Consider the following 12,496-nt stretch of genomic DNA (forward strand, 5'->3'; position numbering starts at 1 on the left):
TTTAAAATATATATTTAATGCGTATAATTTATATCTTTGATGACTTGATTACACCTTATTAAAAGGGACAGTCAAGTCCATAAAAAACCTTTCATGATTCAGATAGAGCATGTTATATAAAACAACTTTCCAATTTACTTTTATCACCAATTTGCATTGTTCTCTTGGTATTCGTAGTTGAAAGCTAAACCTAGGAGGTTCATATGCTAATTTCTCAGACCTTGAAGGCCGCCTCTAATCTGAATGCATTTTGACAGTTTTTCACCACTAGAGGTCATTAGTTCATGTATTTCATATAGATAACATTGAGCTCACGCACGTGAAGTTACCTAGGAGAGAGCACTGAAAGTTAAAATGTAAAAGAACTGAAATAAGGGGGTAGTCTGCAGAAGCTTAGATACAAGGAAATTACAGAGGTAAAACTTGTATTATTATAACTGTGTAGGTTATGCAAAAATGGGGAATGGGTGATAAAGGGACTATCTATCTTTTTAAAAAACAAACATTTTGGTGTTGACTGTCCCTTTAATTTACCCACTGTTCCTAATTGTACTCAACAATGGTTATGAGTTACCATAAAACAATATACGTTTTACTAACTAAATGACAATGGTAAGTCTTGTCCCTTCCAGTAACAAGTCTAGTTTGGCTCTTTCAAATAAGGATCATAGTGCAGGGATCTTTGCTAATTAAAGGAACAACTGGAGCAAACAATATCCTATATTACAAGTGGCGTGCTAATGATAGCGCACTCACAACAACCAGGTTTGCTTGACTGCGCTACCATTAGCACACCACTTCAATATTACAAGTCTATGGTTAACTCGAAAAGAGTTATTGCGCCCGATTTCGCTTGAGCGTAGCCTATACTTTCAATGAATATTGCGACTGTGCTAATTTGTGCTGGAATTACAATATGAAATTTGTAGTTTGCGGTTCAGCAAGAGCTGAAACTGCACTAAAATATTTAACATGACTTAAGGCTATTTCTGTATATACTATACATATCAGTTAGTCTAAAACGGTGTTGGGTTAAAGCGCAAGTGATAAGCTTTCTTTTTTAACAGTGCTCCTCATTGAAGTCTAGGGAGAGAAGAAGTTAGCCCGGTCGTGATATCCAAAGTCCTAAAGTTAGCATCCATTCGATTTTAGCTCGCACGCTAACTTTTTACTTTCAACTAATACTCATGCCAACCTGGCTGCCTTAAAATTTCACTTTTAAAACTGCATAATTAAAATTTAACAGAGTTTTTATAGCATGAAATAAAGTAAAAAAAAATAATAAAGACTTTAGCTTTAGGAATATTATTTAATGTGCAGCTTAACAAGTAGTTTTTTTTTTGCACACAGTATATGGGGTGTAGCCTTTCTACCGTAATAAAGATAAAATAGCTTCCTGGCTGAACAAAGAGAAAATACTTTGGAAAACTGATGGGTGTGTTGGGAAAGAAAAAAAGTTTTCAACATTATTTGTGCGCAAACGTTTTACAGTATTTAAAAGGGACACCAAAGTAAAAATTAAAAACTTTCATGATTCAGACAGAGCTCGCAAAATTTAAAAAATGTTTCCAATTTACTTCTATGATCAAAATTTGCACACACTTTTATATGCCCTCTTTCTGAGATTATAGCTCCTAATGAGTATGGGTGAGAGCGTACAATATATATGTATATGCATTTTGTGATTGGCTGATGGCTGTCACATGATACATGGAGAGGGAAAGTGGAATTAACTTTAAAAAAATCCAGAAAAAAGTCTACTACTAATTTGAAGTTCAAAGTAAATTGCATTGTCTTTTTATTATATTGATTTGGCAATTCTACTGTATTCAATGGTTCTTTAAACTTACATTTAAAATTGTATATATATATATATATATATGTATATATATTCACAGAAGTGTTACTTACTTGTATAAATTATTCACCAACATTTTATTATAAAATTCAAACTTTATTCAGAACACAATGAAGTATATATACTTTTTTTACAAACCATGTTTATATAGTGAGATAATGTTATAAATTAGTTGTCTCAGTTACTGAGCCTTTCTTCTTGTTGACGATGCTGGTTTTGTAACTGTTGAGAGATCTGTGCAAAGTGAAGGGACTTTTACTCCTTTTTGTTTTAACTGTTGATGGAAATCTGCCCTTTCCATGATTATTTTCTATAAAAGACACAAAAATTAATTGTAATTTCCTTTCTGCATGTTTCAATAGACATAACCATTCTCTTGTTTAAAGGGATAGTAAAGTCCAAATTAAACTTTCATGATTCAGATAGGACATGTAATTTAAAACAACTTTCTAATTTACTTTTATCATCAAATTTGCTTTGTTCTCTTGTTATTCTTAGTTGAAAGCTAAACATAGGTAGGCTCATATGCTAATTTCTAAGCCCTTGGATGCCGCCTCTGCATTTGACAGTTTTTCACCACTAGAGGGTGTTAGTTCATGTGTTTCATATAGATAACACTGTGCTCATGCACGTGGAGTTATTTAAGAGTATGCACTAATTGCCTGAAATGCAAGTCTGTCAAAAGATCTGAGATAAGGAGGCAGTAAGTAGAAGCTTAGATACAAGGTAATTACAGAGGTAAAAAGTATATTTCTATAACAGTGTTGGTTATGCAAAACTGGGGAATGGTAAATAAAGGGATTGTCGTCTTTTTAAACAATAGCATTTTTGGTTTTTACTATCCCTTTAACTAAAACATAAGAAACTGTTTTGGAATAATTGGGTTGATATAATTTCATTTTACATAATTAATTAAACTTAATTAAAATTGGCATTTAATATCCCTTCAAGAATAAATTATATCAAGGAGTATTTTATCAATATACCTATGGAATTTATTTAGGAAATATTTCAGATTTTTTTAGCATTTTATGTATATATATATATATATATATATATATATATATATATATATATACACACTGTATATATAGTATATATATATATATATTTCTTATAAGTATGACTTGTGATTTTTCAATTGACAATATGTTTATGCATAGACATATAAACATTTATCTTGCATTTTAACCCTTTTATGACAGGGTCATTTTGTCTTTATTGGAACAACGTTCCGATGTAGACAAATTGAAATCCCGTGATCCTGCACGTGATCTTGAGATTTCAATGATGGGATCGGGTCAGGGGGGCGTCCCTATGAAGCTAGGCACGCCCTCCAGACTGCGATCCTATCCAGGAAGCGCCATTGGCTTCAGGACTGAAACGGCTCGGAAGTTCTATTCCATCCTAAAGGCGCTAAAGCCCAGCACGGTTAGGACAGAATAGAATACTTGTTATTTCAACAACTGTCCACTAGATAGGGATAATGAATAAATAATATAAATGTGTAGTGACGTCAACAGTGAATACCAGTCCTGAGAAAACAACCAATAGGGGTCACAAAACAGGTAGAGCACAAATGTTAAAGGAAGAGTAAAGTTAAGATTAAATGTTAATAATTCAGACAGAGCATTCAATTTTAAACAGCTTCCCAATTTACTTCTATTTTCAAATTTGCTTTGTTCTGTTGGTATCCTTTGTCAAATAGTAAATCTTAGTAGGCTGATAGGAGTTTAGGAGTGTGCACATTTCTTTAGCACTATGCCAGCAGTATTTGATACATTGTATAACATAGCAGTAAACATTGTTGCAAACATTGCTGCCAGGTGGCTAAAAACACATGCACGCTCCTGAGTTTACCTATGATTACTCTTTAACAAAGGATACTAAGAGAACTTATCAAAATTGATCATTGAAGTACATTGGAAAAGTGTAAAAAAATGCATGCCCTATCCAATTAATTTAAGTTAATTTTGGCTTTACTGTCCCTTTAATGCATCTATTAAAGGGACACTATCCACTTAATACATTTCATGCGTCTCTGTCTAATCATGGGGGCTGCTTTATGGAACCTAGATTACTCTTGCCGGTATCTAAAGGAGAGTTGTTGCACAGTATGCAAACACGTCAGCACTGGAATGCAATGAAAGATAGATTTCAACATGAAGTGTTCCATGACTCGATGGATGTGTGGAATAGCCTCAATACTACAATTATAAAACGTATTTGGTGTTTAACGTCCTTTTAATTATCTGAGGATTTGCCTTGCTGCAGTGCAGAGCATCTGGTATATTAAAGGGACAGTAAAGTCATAATTAGATATTCATGATTTAGACAGAGCATACAATCTTAAACAACTTACCAATTTACTTCTATTATTTAATGTGCTTCCATCTCTTGTTATCCTTTGCTGAAAGGTTTATCTAGGAAAGCTCAGGAGCTCCTGATTGGTGGCTGCATATATATACCGACTGTCATTTGCTCACCCATGTGTTTAGTTAGAAACCAGTAGTACATTGCTGCTCCTTCAACAAAGCATACCAAGAGAACGAAGCAAATTTGATAAAAGAAGTAAATTATAAAGTTGTTTAAAATTGTATGTTTTACCTAAATCAAGAAAAGAAAAATTGTGGGTTTCATGTCCCTTTAAGAATATTGTAAAACTGTGGAGTCGCATTTACGATATGCTTGCTTGTTTTTAATTATTATGAAAGTGTTCATTTTAAAATGATTAAATAGTTGAAATAAAACACCACACTAAGGTCAATTATTTTCTTTCCGCTCAATCTTTACAGTGACTATTCTCTAATGAAAATAAGAGGACCCCTATTTTCGCTTGAAATATATACCATGAAAGACAGATATCACAACTATAGATATTATTTGTATTTGTGTAAATAACAAATATAGCTTTTTTATTACAAGAATACTTTTACATAAAATGCTATGAAATTATTTTTGCCCTTTTCATTTTAAACTGAAATATTTATTTTTTGGGTTATTTATGTAACTCAAAATGTATTTTATTCTTTTTTTTTTTTTACACTCATATTCCTTTTTTGCTTTTCACTAGCAAAGCAGCAATGGTTGTCATTATCAACCGGTGACGTGTAGTAGGAAGTACAAAACCAATATGCCAGTATTAGTTTAATCTTGAGTTTAAATAGCTTTTACTTAAAGGGACACTGAACCCAATTTTTTTCTTTCGTGATTTAGATAGAGCATGCAATTTTAAACAAATTTCTAATTTACTCCTATTATCAATTTTTCTTCGTTCTCTTGCTTTCTTTATTTGAAAAAGAAGGCATCTAAGCTATTTTTTTGGTTCAGTACCATGGAAAGCACTTGTTTATTGGTGGATGAATTTACCCCCCAATCAGTAAGAACAACACAGTGTGTTCACCAAAAATGGGAACTTACATTCTTGCATTTCAAATAAAGATACCAAGAGAATGAAAAGAATTTGATAATAGGAGTAAATTAGAAAGTTGCTTAAAATTGTATGCTCTATCTGAATCACAATAGAAAAATTTGGGTTCAGTGTCCCTTTAACCCCTTAACGACCGAGGACGTGCAGGGTACGTCCTCAGAAAAAAGGCAGTTAATGCCTGAGAACGTACCCTGCACGTCCTCGGTTTGGAAAGCAGCTGGAAGCGATCCTGATCACTTCCAGCTGCTTTCCGGTTATTGCAGGATGCCTCGATATCGAGGCATCCTGCAATAACAATTTTTGCCCCTCCGGTGCAGAGAGAGCCACTCTGTGGCCCTCTCTGCACCGGACATCGATGGCCGCATTCGTTGGTGGGTGGGAGCGTAAATGGGAGGTGGGTGGGCGGCCATCGATGGCTTCTTAGTCAGAGAGGGGGGGCGGGATCGGGGGCGGGATCGCCGGGGGCGCGCACAGGCGCGCGCGCGTGCACAGGGGGCGGCGGGAGGGCGCGTGCACGGGGAGGGAGCGGGTGGGAACCGCTTACACTACAGAAAATTGTACATATTTTTGTACAATATAATAAAAATAAAACTTAACGGAAGGGATCTGTGAGGGGGTGGGGGATTGATCTGGGGGGGGGGGGTTGCTACACTACAGAAAAAACTGAAATAAATGAAAAAAAACCATTTTTATATGCAAACTGGGTACTGGCAGACAGCTGCCAGTACCCAAGATGGCCCCCAATAAGGCAGTGGGGGGGGGGGGTAGAGAGCTGTTTTGGGGGGGATCAGAGAGGTTGGGGGCTAAGGGGGATCCTACATAGCAGCATATGTAAATATGCTTAAAAAAAAAAGTAAAAAAAAAAACCTTTTATTTTAGTACTGGCAGACTTTCTGCCAGTACTTAAGATGGCGGGGACAATTGTGGGGTGGGGGAGGGAAGAGAGCTCTATGGGAGGGATCAGGGGGTCTGATGTGTCAGGTGGGAAGCTGATCTCTACACTAAAGCTAAAATTAACCCTGCAAGCTCCCTACAAGCTACCTAATTAACCCCTTCACTGCTGGGCATAATTCACGTTTTGTGCGCAGTGGCATTTAGCGGCCTTTTAATTACCAAAAAGCAACACCAAAGCCATATATGTCTGCTATTTCTGTACAAAGGGGATCCCAGAGAATCATTTACAACCATTTGTACCATAATTGCACAAGTTGTTTCTAAATAATTTCAGTGAGAAACCTAAAGTTTGTGAAAAAGTTGACTATTTTTTTTAATTTAATCGTATTTGGCGGTGAAATGGTGGCCTGAAATATACCAAAATGGGCCTAGATCAATACTTGGGGTTGTCTACTACACTACACTAAAGCTAAAATTAACCCTACAAGCTCCCTACAAGTTCCCTAATTAACCCCTGCACTGCTGAGCATAATACACTTGTGGTGTGCAGCAGCATTTAGCAGACTTCTAATTACTTAAAAACAACGCCAAAGCGATATATGTCTGCTATTTCTGAACAAAGGGGATCCCAGAGAAGCATTTACAACCATTTGTGCCATAATTGCACAAAATGTTTGTTAATGATTTCAGTGAGAAACCTAAAATTTGGAAAAATTTTACTTTTTTTTTTTATTTGATCGCATTTGGCGGTGAAATGGTGGCATGAAATATACCAAAATGGGCCTAGATCAATACTTTGGGATGTCTTCTAAAAAAAAATATATACATGTCAAGGGATATTCAGGGATTCCTGAAAGATATCAGTGTTCCAATGTAACTAGCGCTAATTTTGAAAAAAAGTGGTTTGGAAATAGCAAAGTGCTACTTATATTTATGGCCCTATAACTTGCAAAAAAAGCAAAGAACATGTAAACATTGGGTATTTATAAACTCTGGACAAAATTTAGAAACTATTTAGCATGGGTGTTTTTTGGTGGTTGTAGATGTGTAACAGATTTTGGGGGTCAAAGTTAGAAAAAGTGTGTTTTTTTCAATTTTTTCCTCATATTTTATAATTTTTTTTATAGTAAATTATAAGATATGATGAAAATAATGGTATCTTTAGAAAGTCCATTTAATGGCGAGAAAAACGGTATATAATATGTGTGGGTACAGTAAATGAGTAAGAGGGAAATTACAGCTAAACACAAAGACCGCAAAAATGTAAAAATAGCCTTGGTCCCAAACGGACAGAAAATGGAAAAGTGCTGTGGTCATTAAGGGGTTAAAGGGACATTAAACAATAAATAAAAGCTAGATAGAATGATGCATTCAAAGAAAACATTAGTCTGAGAATAACATTTAGATGTATTTTTTAAAGTTTCATCGTCTGTTTAAATATTGTCAAATGAGTGTAAAGTTTTAGGCCTAGATTTAGAGTTCGGCGGTAAAAGGGCTGTTAACGCTCCGCGGGTTTTTTTCTGGCCGCACCATAAATTTAACTCTGGTATCGAGAGTTCAAACAAATGCTGCGTTAGGCTCCAAAAAAGGAGCGTAGAGCATTTTTACCGCAAATGCAACTCTCGATACCAGAGTTGCTTACGGACGCGGCCGGCATCAAAAACGTGCTCGTGCACGATTCTCCCATAGGAAACAATGGGGCTGTTTGAGCTGAAAAAAAACCTAACACCTGCAAAAAAGCAGCGTTCAGCTCCTAACGCAGCCCCATTGTTTCCTATGGGGAAACACCTCCTAAGTCTGCACCTAACACCCTAACATGTACCCCGAGTCTAAACACCCCTAACCTTACACTTATTAACTCCTAATCTGCCGCCCCCGCTATCGCTGACCCCTGCATTACACTTTTAACCCCTAATCTGCCGCTCCGTAAACCGCCGCCACCTACGTTATCCCTATGTACCCCTAATCTGCTGCCCTAACATCGCCGACCCCTATGTTATATTTATTAACCCCTAATCTGCCCCCCACAACGTCGCCGACACCTGCCTACACTTATTAACCCCTAATCTGCCGAGCGGACCTGAGCGCTACTATAATAAAGTTATTAACCCCTAATCCGCCTCACTAACCCTATCATAAATAGTATTAACCCCTAATCTGCCCTCCCTAACATCGCCGACACCTACCTTCAATTATTAACCCCTAATCTGCCGACCGGAGCTCACCGCTATTCTAATAAATGTATTAACCCCTAAAGCTAAGTCTAACCCTAACACTAACACCCCCCTAAGTTAAATATAATTTTTATCTAACGAAATAAATTAACTCTTATTAAATAAATGATTCCTATTTAAAGCTAAATACTTACCTGTAAAATAAATCCTAATATAGCTACAATATAAATTATAATTATATTATAGCTATTTTAGGATTAATATTTATTTTACAGGCAACTTTGTAATTATTTTAACCAGGTACAATAGCTATTAAATAGTTAAGAACTATTTAATAGTTACCTAGTTAAAATAATGACAAATTTACCTGTAAAATAAATCCTAACCTAAGATATAATTAAACCTAACACTACCCTATCAATAAAATAATTAAATAAACTACCTACAATTACCTACAATTAACCTAACACTACACTATCAATAAATTAATTAAACACAATTGCTACAAATAAATAAAATTAAATAAACTATCTAAAGTACAAAAAATAAAAAAGAACTAAGTTACAGAAAATAATAAAATATTTACAAACATAAGAAAAATATTACAACAATTTTAAACTAATTACACCTACTCTAAGCCCCCTAATAAAATAACAAAGCCCCCCAAAATAAAAAATTCCCTACCCTATTCTAAAATACAAATATTACAAGCTCTTTTACCTTACCAGCCCTGAACAGGGCCCTTTGCGGGGCATGCCCCAAGAATTTCAGCTCTTTTGCCTGTAAAAAAAAAACATACAATACCCCCCCCCAACATTACAACCCACCACCCACATACCCCTAATCTAACCCAAACCCCCCTTAAATAAACCTAACACTACCCCCCTGATGATCTTCCTACCTTGTCTTCACCATGCCAGGTTCACCGATCCGTCCTGGCTCCAAGATCTTCATCCAACCCAAGCGGGGGCTAGACATCCACTGACGAAGTCCAGAAGAGGGTCCAAAGTCTTCCTCCTATCCGGCAAGAAGAGGACATCCGGACCGGCAAACATCTTCTCCAAGCGGCATCTTCTATCTTCTTCCATCCGATGACGACCGGCTCCATCTTGAAGACCTCCAGCGCGGATCCATCCTCTTCTTCCGACGACTAGACGACGAATGACGGTTCCTTTAAGGGACGTCATCCAAGATGGCGTCCCTCGAATTCCGATTGGCTGATAGGATTCTATCAGCCAATCGGAATTAAGGTAGGAATTTTCTGATTGGCTGATGGAATCAGCCAATCAGAATATAGTTCAATCCGATTGGCTGATCCAATCAGCCAATCAGATTGAGCTCGCATTCTATTGGCTGATCGGAACAGCCAATAGAATGCGAGCTCAATCTGATTGGCTGATTGGATCAGCCAATCGGATTGAACTATATTCTGATTGGCTGATTCCATCAGCCAATCAGAAAATTCCTACCTTAATTCCGATTGGCTGATAGAATCCTATCAGCCAATCGGAATTCGAGGGACGCCATCTTGGATGACGTCCCTTAAAGGAACCGTCATTCGTCGTCTAGTCGTCGGAAGAAGAGGATGGATCCGCGCTGGAGGTCTTCAAGATGGAGCCGGTCGTCATCGGATGGAAGAAGATAGAAGATGCCGCTTGGAGAAGATGTTTGCCGGTCCGGATGTCCTCTTCTTGCCGGATAGGAGGAAGACTTTGGACCCTCTTCTGGACTTCTTCAGTGGATGTCTAGCCCCCGCTTGGGTTGGATGAAGATCTTGGAGCCAGGACGGATCGGTGAACCTGGCATGGTGAAGACAAGGTAGGAAGATCATCAGGGGGGTAGTGTTAGGTTTATTTAAGGGGGGTTTGGGTTAGATTAGGGGTATGTGGGTGGTGGGTTGTAATGTTGGGGGGGGGGGTATTGTATGTTTTTTTTTACAGGCAAAAGAGCTGAAATTCTTGGGGCATGCCCCGCAAAGGGCCCTGTTCAGGGCTGGTAAGGTAAAAGAGCTTGTAATATTTGTATTTTAGAATAGGGTAGGGAATTTTTTATTTTGGGGGGCTTTGTTATTTTATTAGGGGGCTTAGAGTAGGTGTAATTAGTTTAAAATTGTTGTAATATTTTTCTTATGTTTGTAAATATTTTATTATTTTCTGTAACTTAGTTCTTTTTTATTTTTTGTACTTTAGATAGTTTATTTAATTTTATTTATTTGTAGCAATTGTGTTTAATTAATTTATTGATAGTGTAGTGTTAGGTTAATTGTAGGTAATTGTAGGTAGTTTATTTAATTATTTTATTGATAGGGTAGTGTTAGGTTTAATTATATCTTAGGTTAGGATTTATTTTACAGGTAAATTTGTAATTATTTTAACTAGGTAACTATTAAATAGTTCTTAACTATTTAATAGCTATTGTACCTGGTTAAAATAATTACAAAGTTGCCTGTAAAATAAATATTAATCCTAAAATAGCTATAATATAATTATAATTTATATTGTAGCTATATTAGGATGTATTTTACAGGTAAGTATTTAGCTTTAAATAGGAATTATTTATTTAATAAGAGTTAATTTATTTCGTTAGATAAAAATTATATTTAACTTAGGGGGGTGTTAGTGTTAGGGTTAGACTTAGCTTTAGGGGTTAATACATTTATTAGAATAGCGGTGAGCTCCGGTCGGCAGATTAGGGGTTAATAATTGAAGGTAGGTGTCGGCGATGTTAGGGAGGGCAGATTAGGGGTTAATACTATTTATGATAGGGTTAGTGAGGCGGATTAGGGGTTAATAACTTTATTATAGTAGCGCTCAGGTCCGCTCGGCAGATTAGGGGTTAATAAGTGTAGGTAGGTGTCGGCGACGTTGTGGGGGGCAGATTAGGGGTTAATAAATATAACATAGGGGTCGGCGATGTTAGGGGTAGCAGATTAGGGGTACATAGGGATAACGTAGGTGGCGGCGATTTGCGGTCGGAAGATTAGGGGTTAATTATTTTAAGTAGCTTGCGGCGACGTTGTGGGGGGCAAGTTAGGGGTTAATAGATATAATACAGGGGTCGGCGGTGTTAGGGGCAGCAGATTAGGGGTACATAAGTATAACGTAGGTGGCGGTCGGCAGATTAGGGGTTAAAAATTTTAATCGAGTGGCGGCGATGTGGGGGGACCTCGGTTTAGGGGTACATAGGTAGTTTATGGGTGTTAGTGTACTTTAGGGTACAGTAGTTAAGAGCTTTATAAACCGGCGTTAGCCAGAAAGCTCTTAACTCCTGCTATTTTCAGGCGGCTGGAATCTTGTCGTTAGAGCTCTAACGCTCACTGCAGAAACGACTCTAAATACCGGCGTTAGGAAGATCCCATTGAAAAGATAGGCTACGCAAATGGCGTAGGGGGATCTGCGGTATGGAAAAGTCGCGGCTGTAAAGTGAGCGTTAGACCCTTTAATCACTGACTCCAAATACCAGCGGGCGCCCAAAACCAGCGTTAGGAGCCTCTAACGCTGGTTTTGACGGCTACCGCCGAACTCTAAATCTAGGCCTAAGTGTCTATAAAACAATGGGAGCTGCCATGTTGTTACTAAGGTTACCTGCTCTGCTGTAACCAATTAGGGACAGTTATAAATAAGTCACTAGAGTGTGCAGCCAATGGCTGTGTGGAATATAACAGTGTTCTGCACTTCCATTTCTAACAGCAACTGAAAAGCTCACAATTTCAGAATGGAATTACAGGAAAGCAGTACAGAATAAATTATGAAAGTACGTTGCAAATGTTTTTTATAGATATAATTTATATTTTATATTTCCATCTCAAAAGTGTTTAAAATCCCTGTAACATTTAAATTGTCATAAGAGTTTATAGTACACTTCTATAAAACAAGGAGGGAAATAAAATGGCTGTGCTTGCTCATGCCAGAAGCACGCTTCCTTGGATTAGCATCCTGATTGGATATTTAAAGTTTCTATCAATTGGGATGTGTCTAGTAAGGAAATTTTGAGGAAAAATATCTTCCTCTTTTACATAGTGATGTTCATGTGATATTTTCTAGTCAGATTTTTGCATATATGCGTTGTCACTTTGAAGTTTATTAGCATATGGGCAATATGCCACGGGATATCAAAGGCTAAAAAATATAACTAAAAAAT

At 37.0% G+C, this 12,496-nt stretch overlaps 1 protein-coding gene across 1 annotated transcript in view; it reads right to left on the reverse strand.

Annotated features, from left to right (window-relative positions):
• Positions 1–2,039: 2,039 nt before the first annotated feature.
• Positions 2,040–12,496, reverse strand: part of CCDC27 (coiled-coil domain containing 27) — a 91,400-nt gene continuing 80,943 nt past the window's right edge. Inside the window, exon 13 of the mRNA XM_053690955.1 lies at positions 2,040–2,168. Within this exon, the coding sequence (XP_053546930.1) occupies positions 2,040–2,168 (129 nt within the window). The remainder of the gene's footprint in view (positions 2,169–12,496) is intronic.

The sequence above is a fragment of the Bombina bombina genome, chromosome 8 (genome assembly GCF_027579735.1).
Source record: "Bombina bombina isolate aBomBom1 chromosome 8, aBomBom1.pri, whole genome shotgun sequence".
In the NCBI taxonomy this organism is placed as follows: Eukaryota; Metazoa; Chordata; class Amphibia; order Anura; family Bombinatoridae; genus Bombina; species Bombina bombina.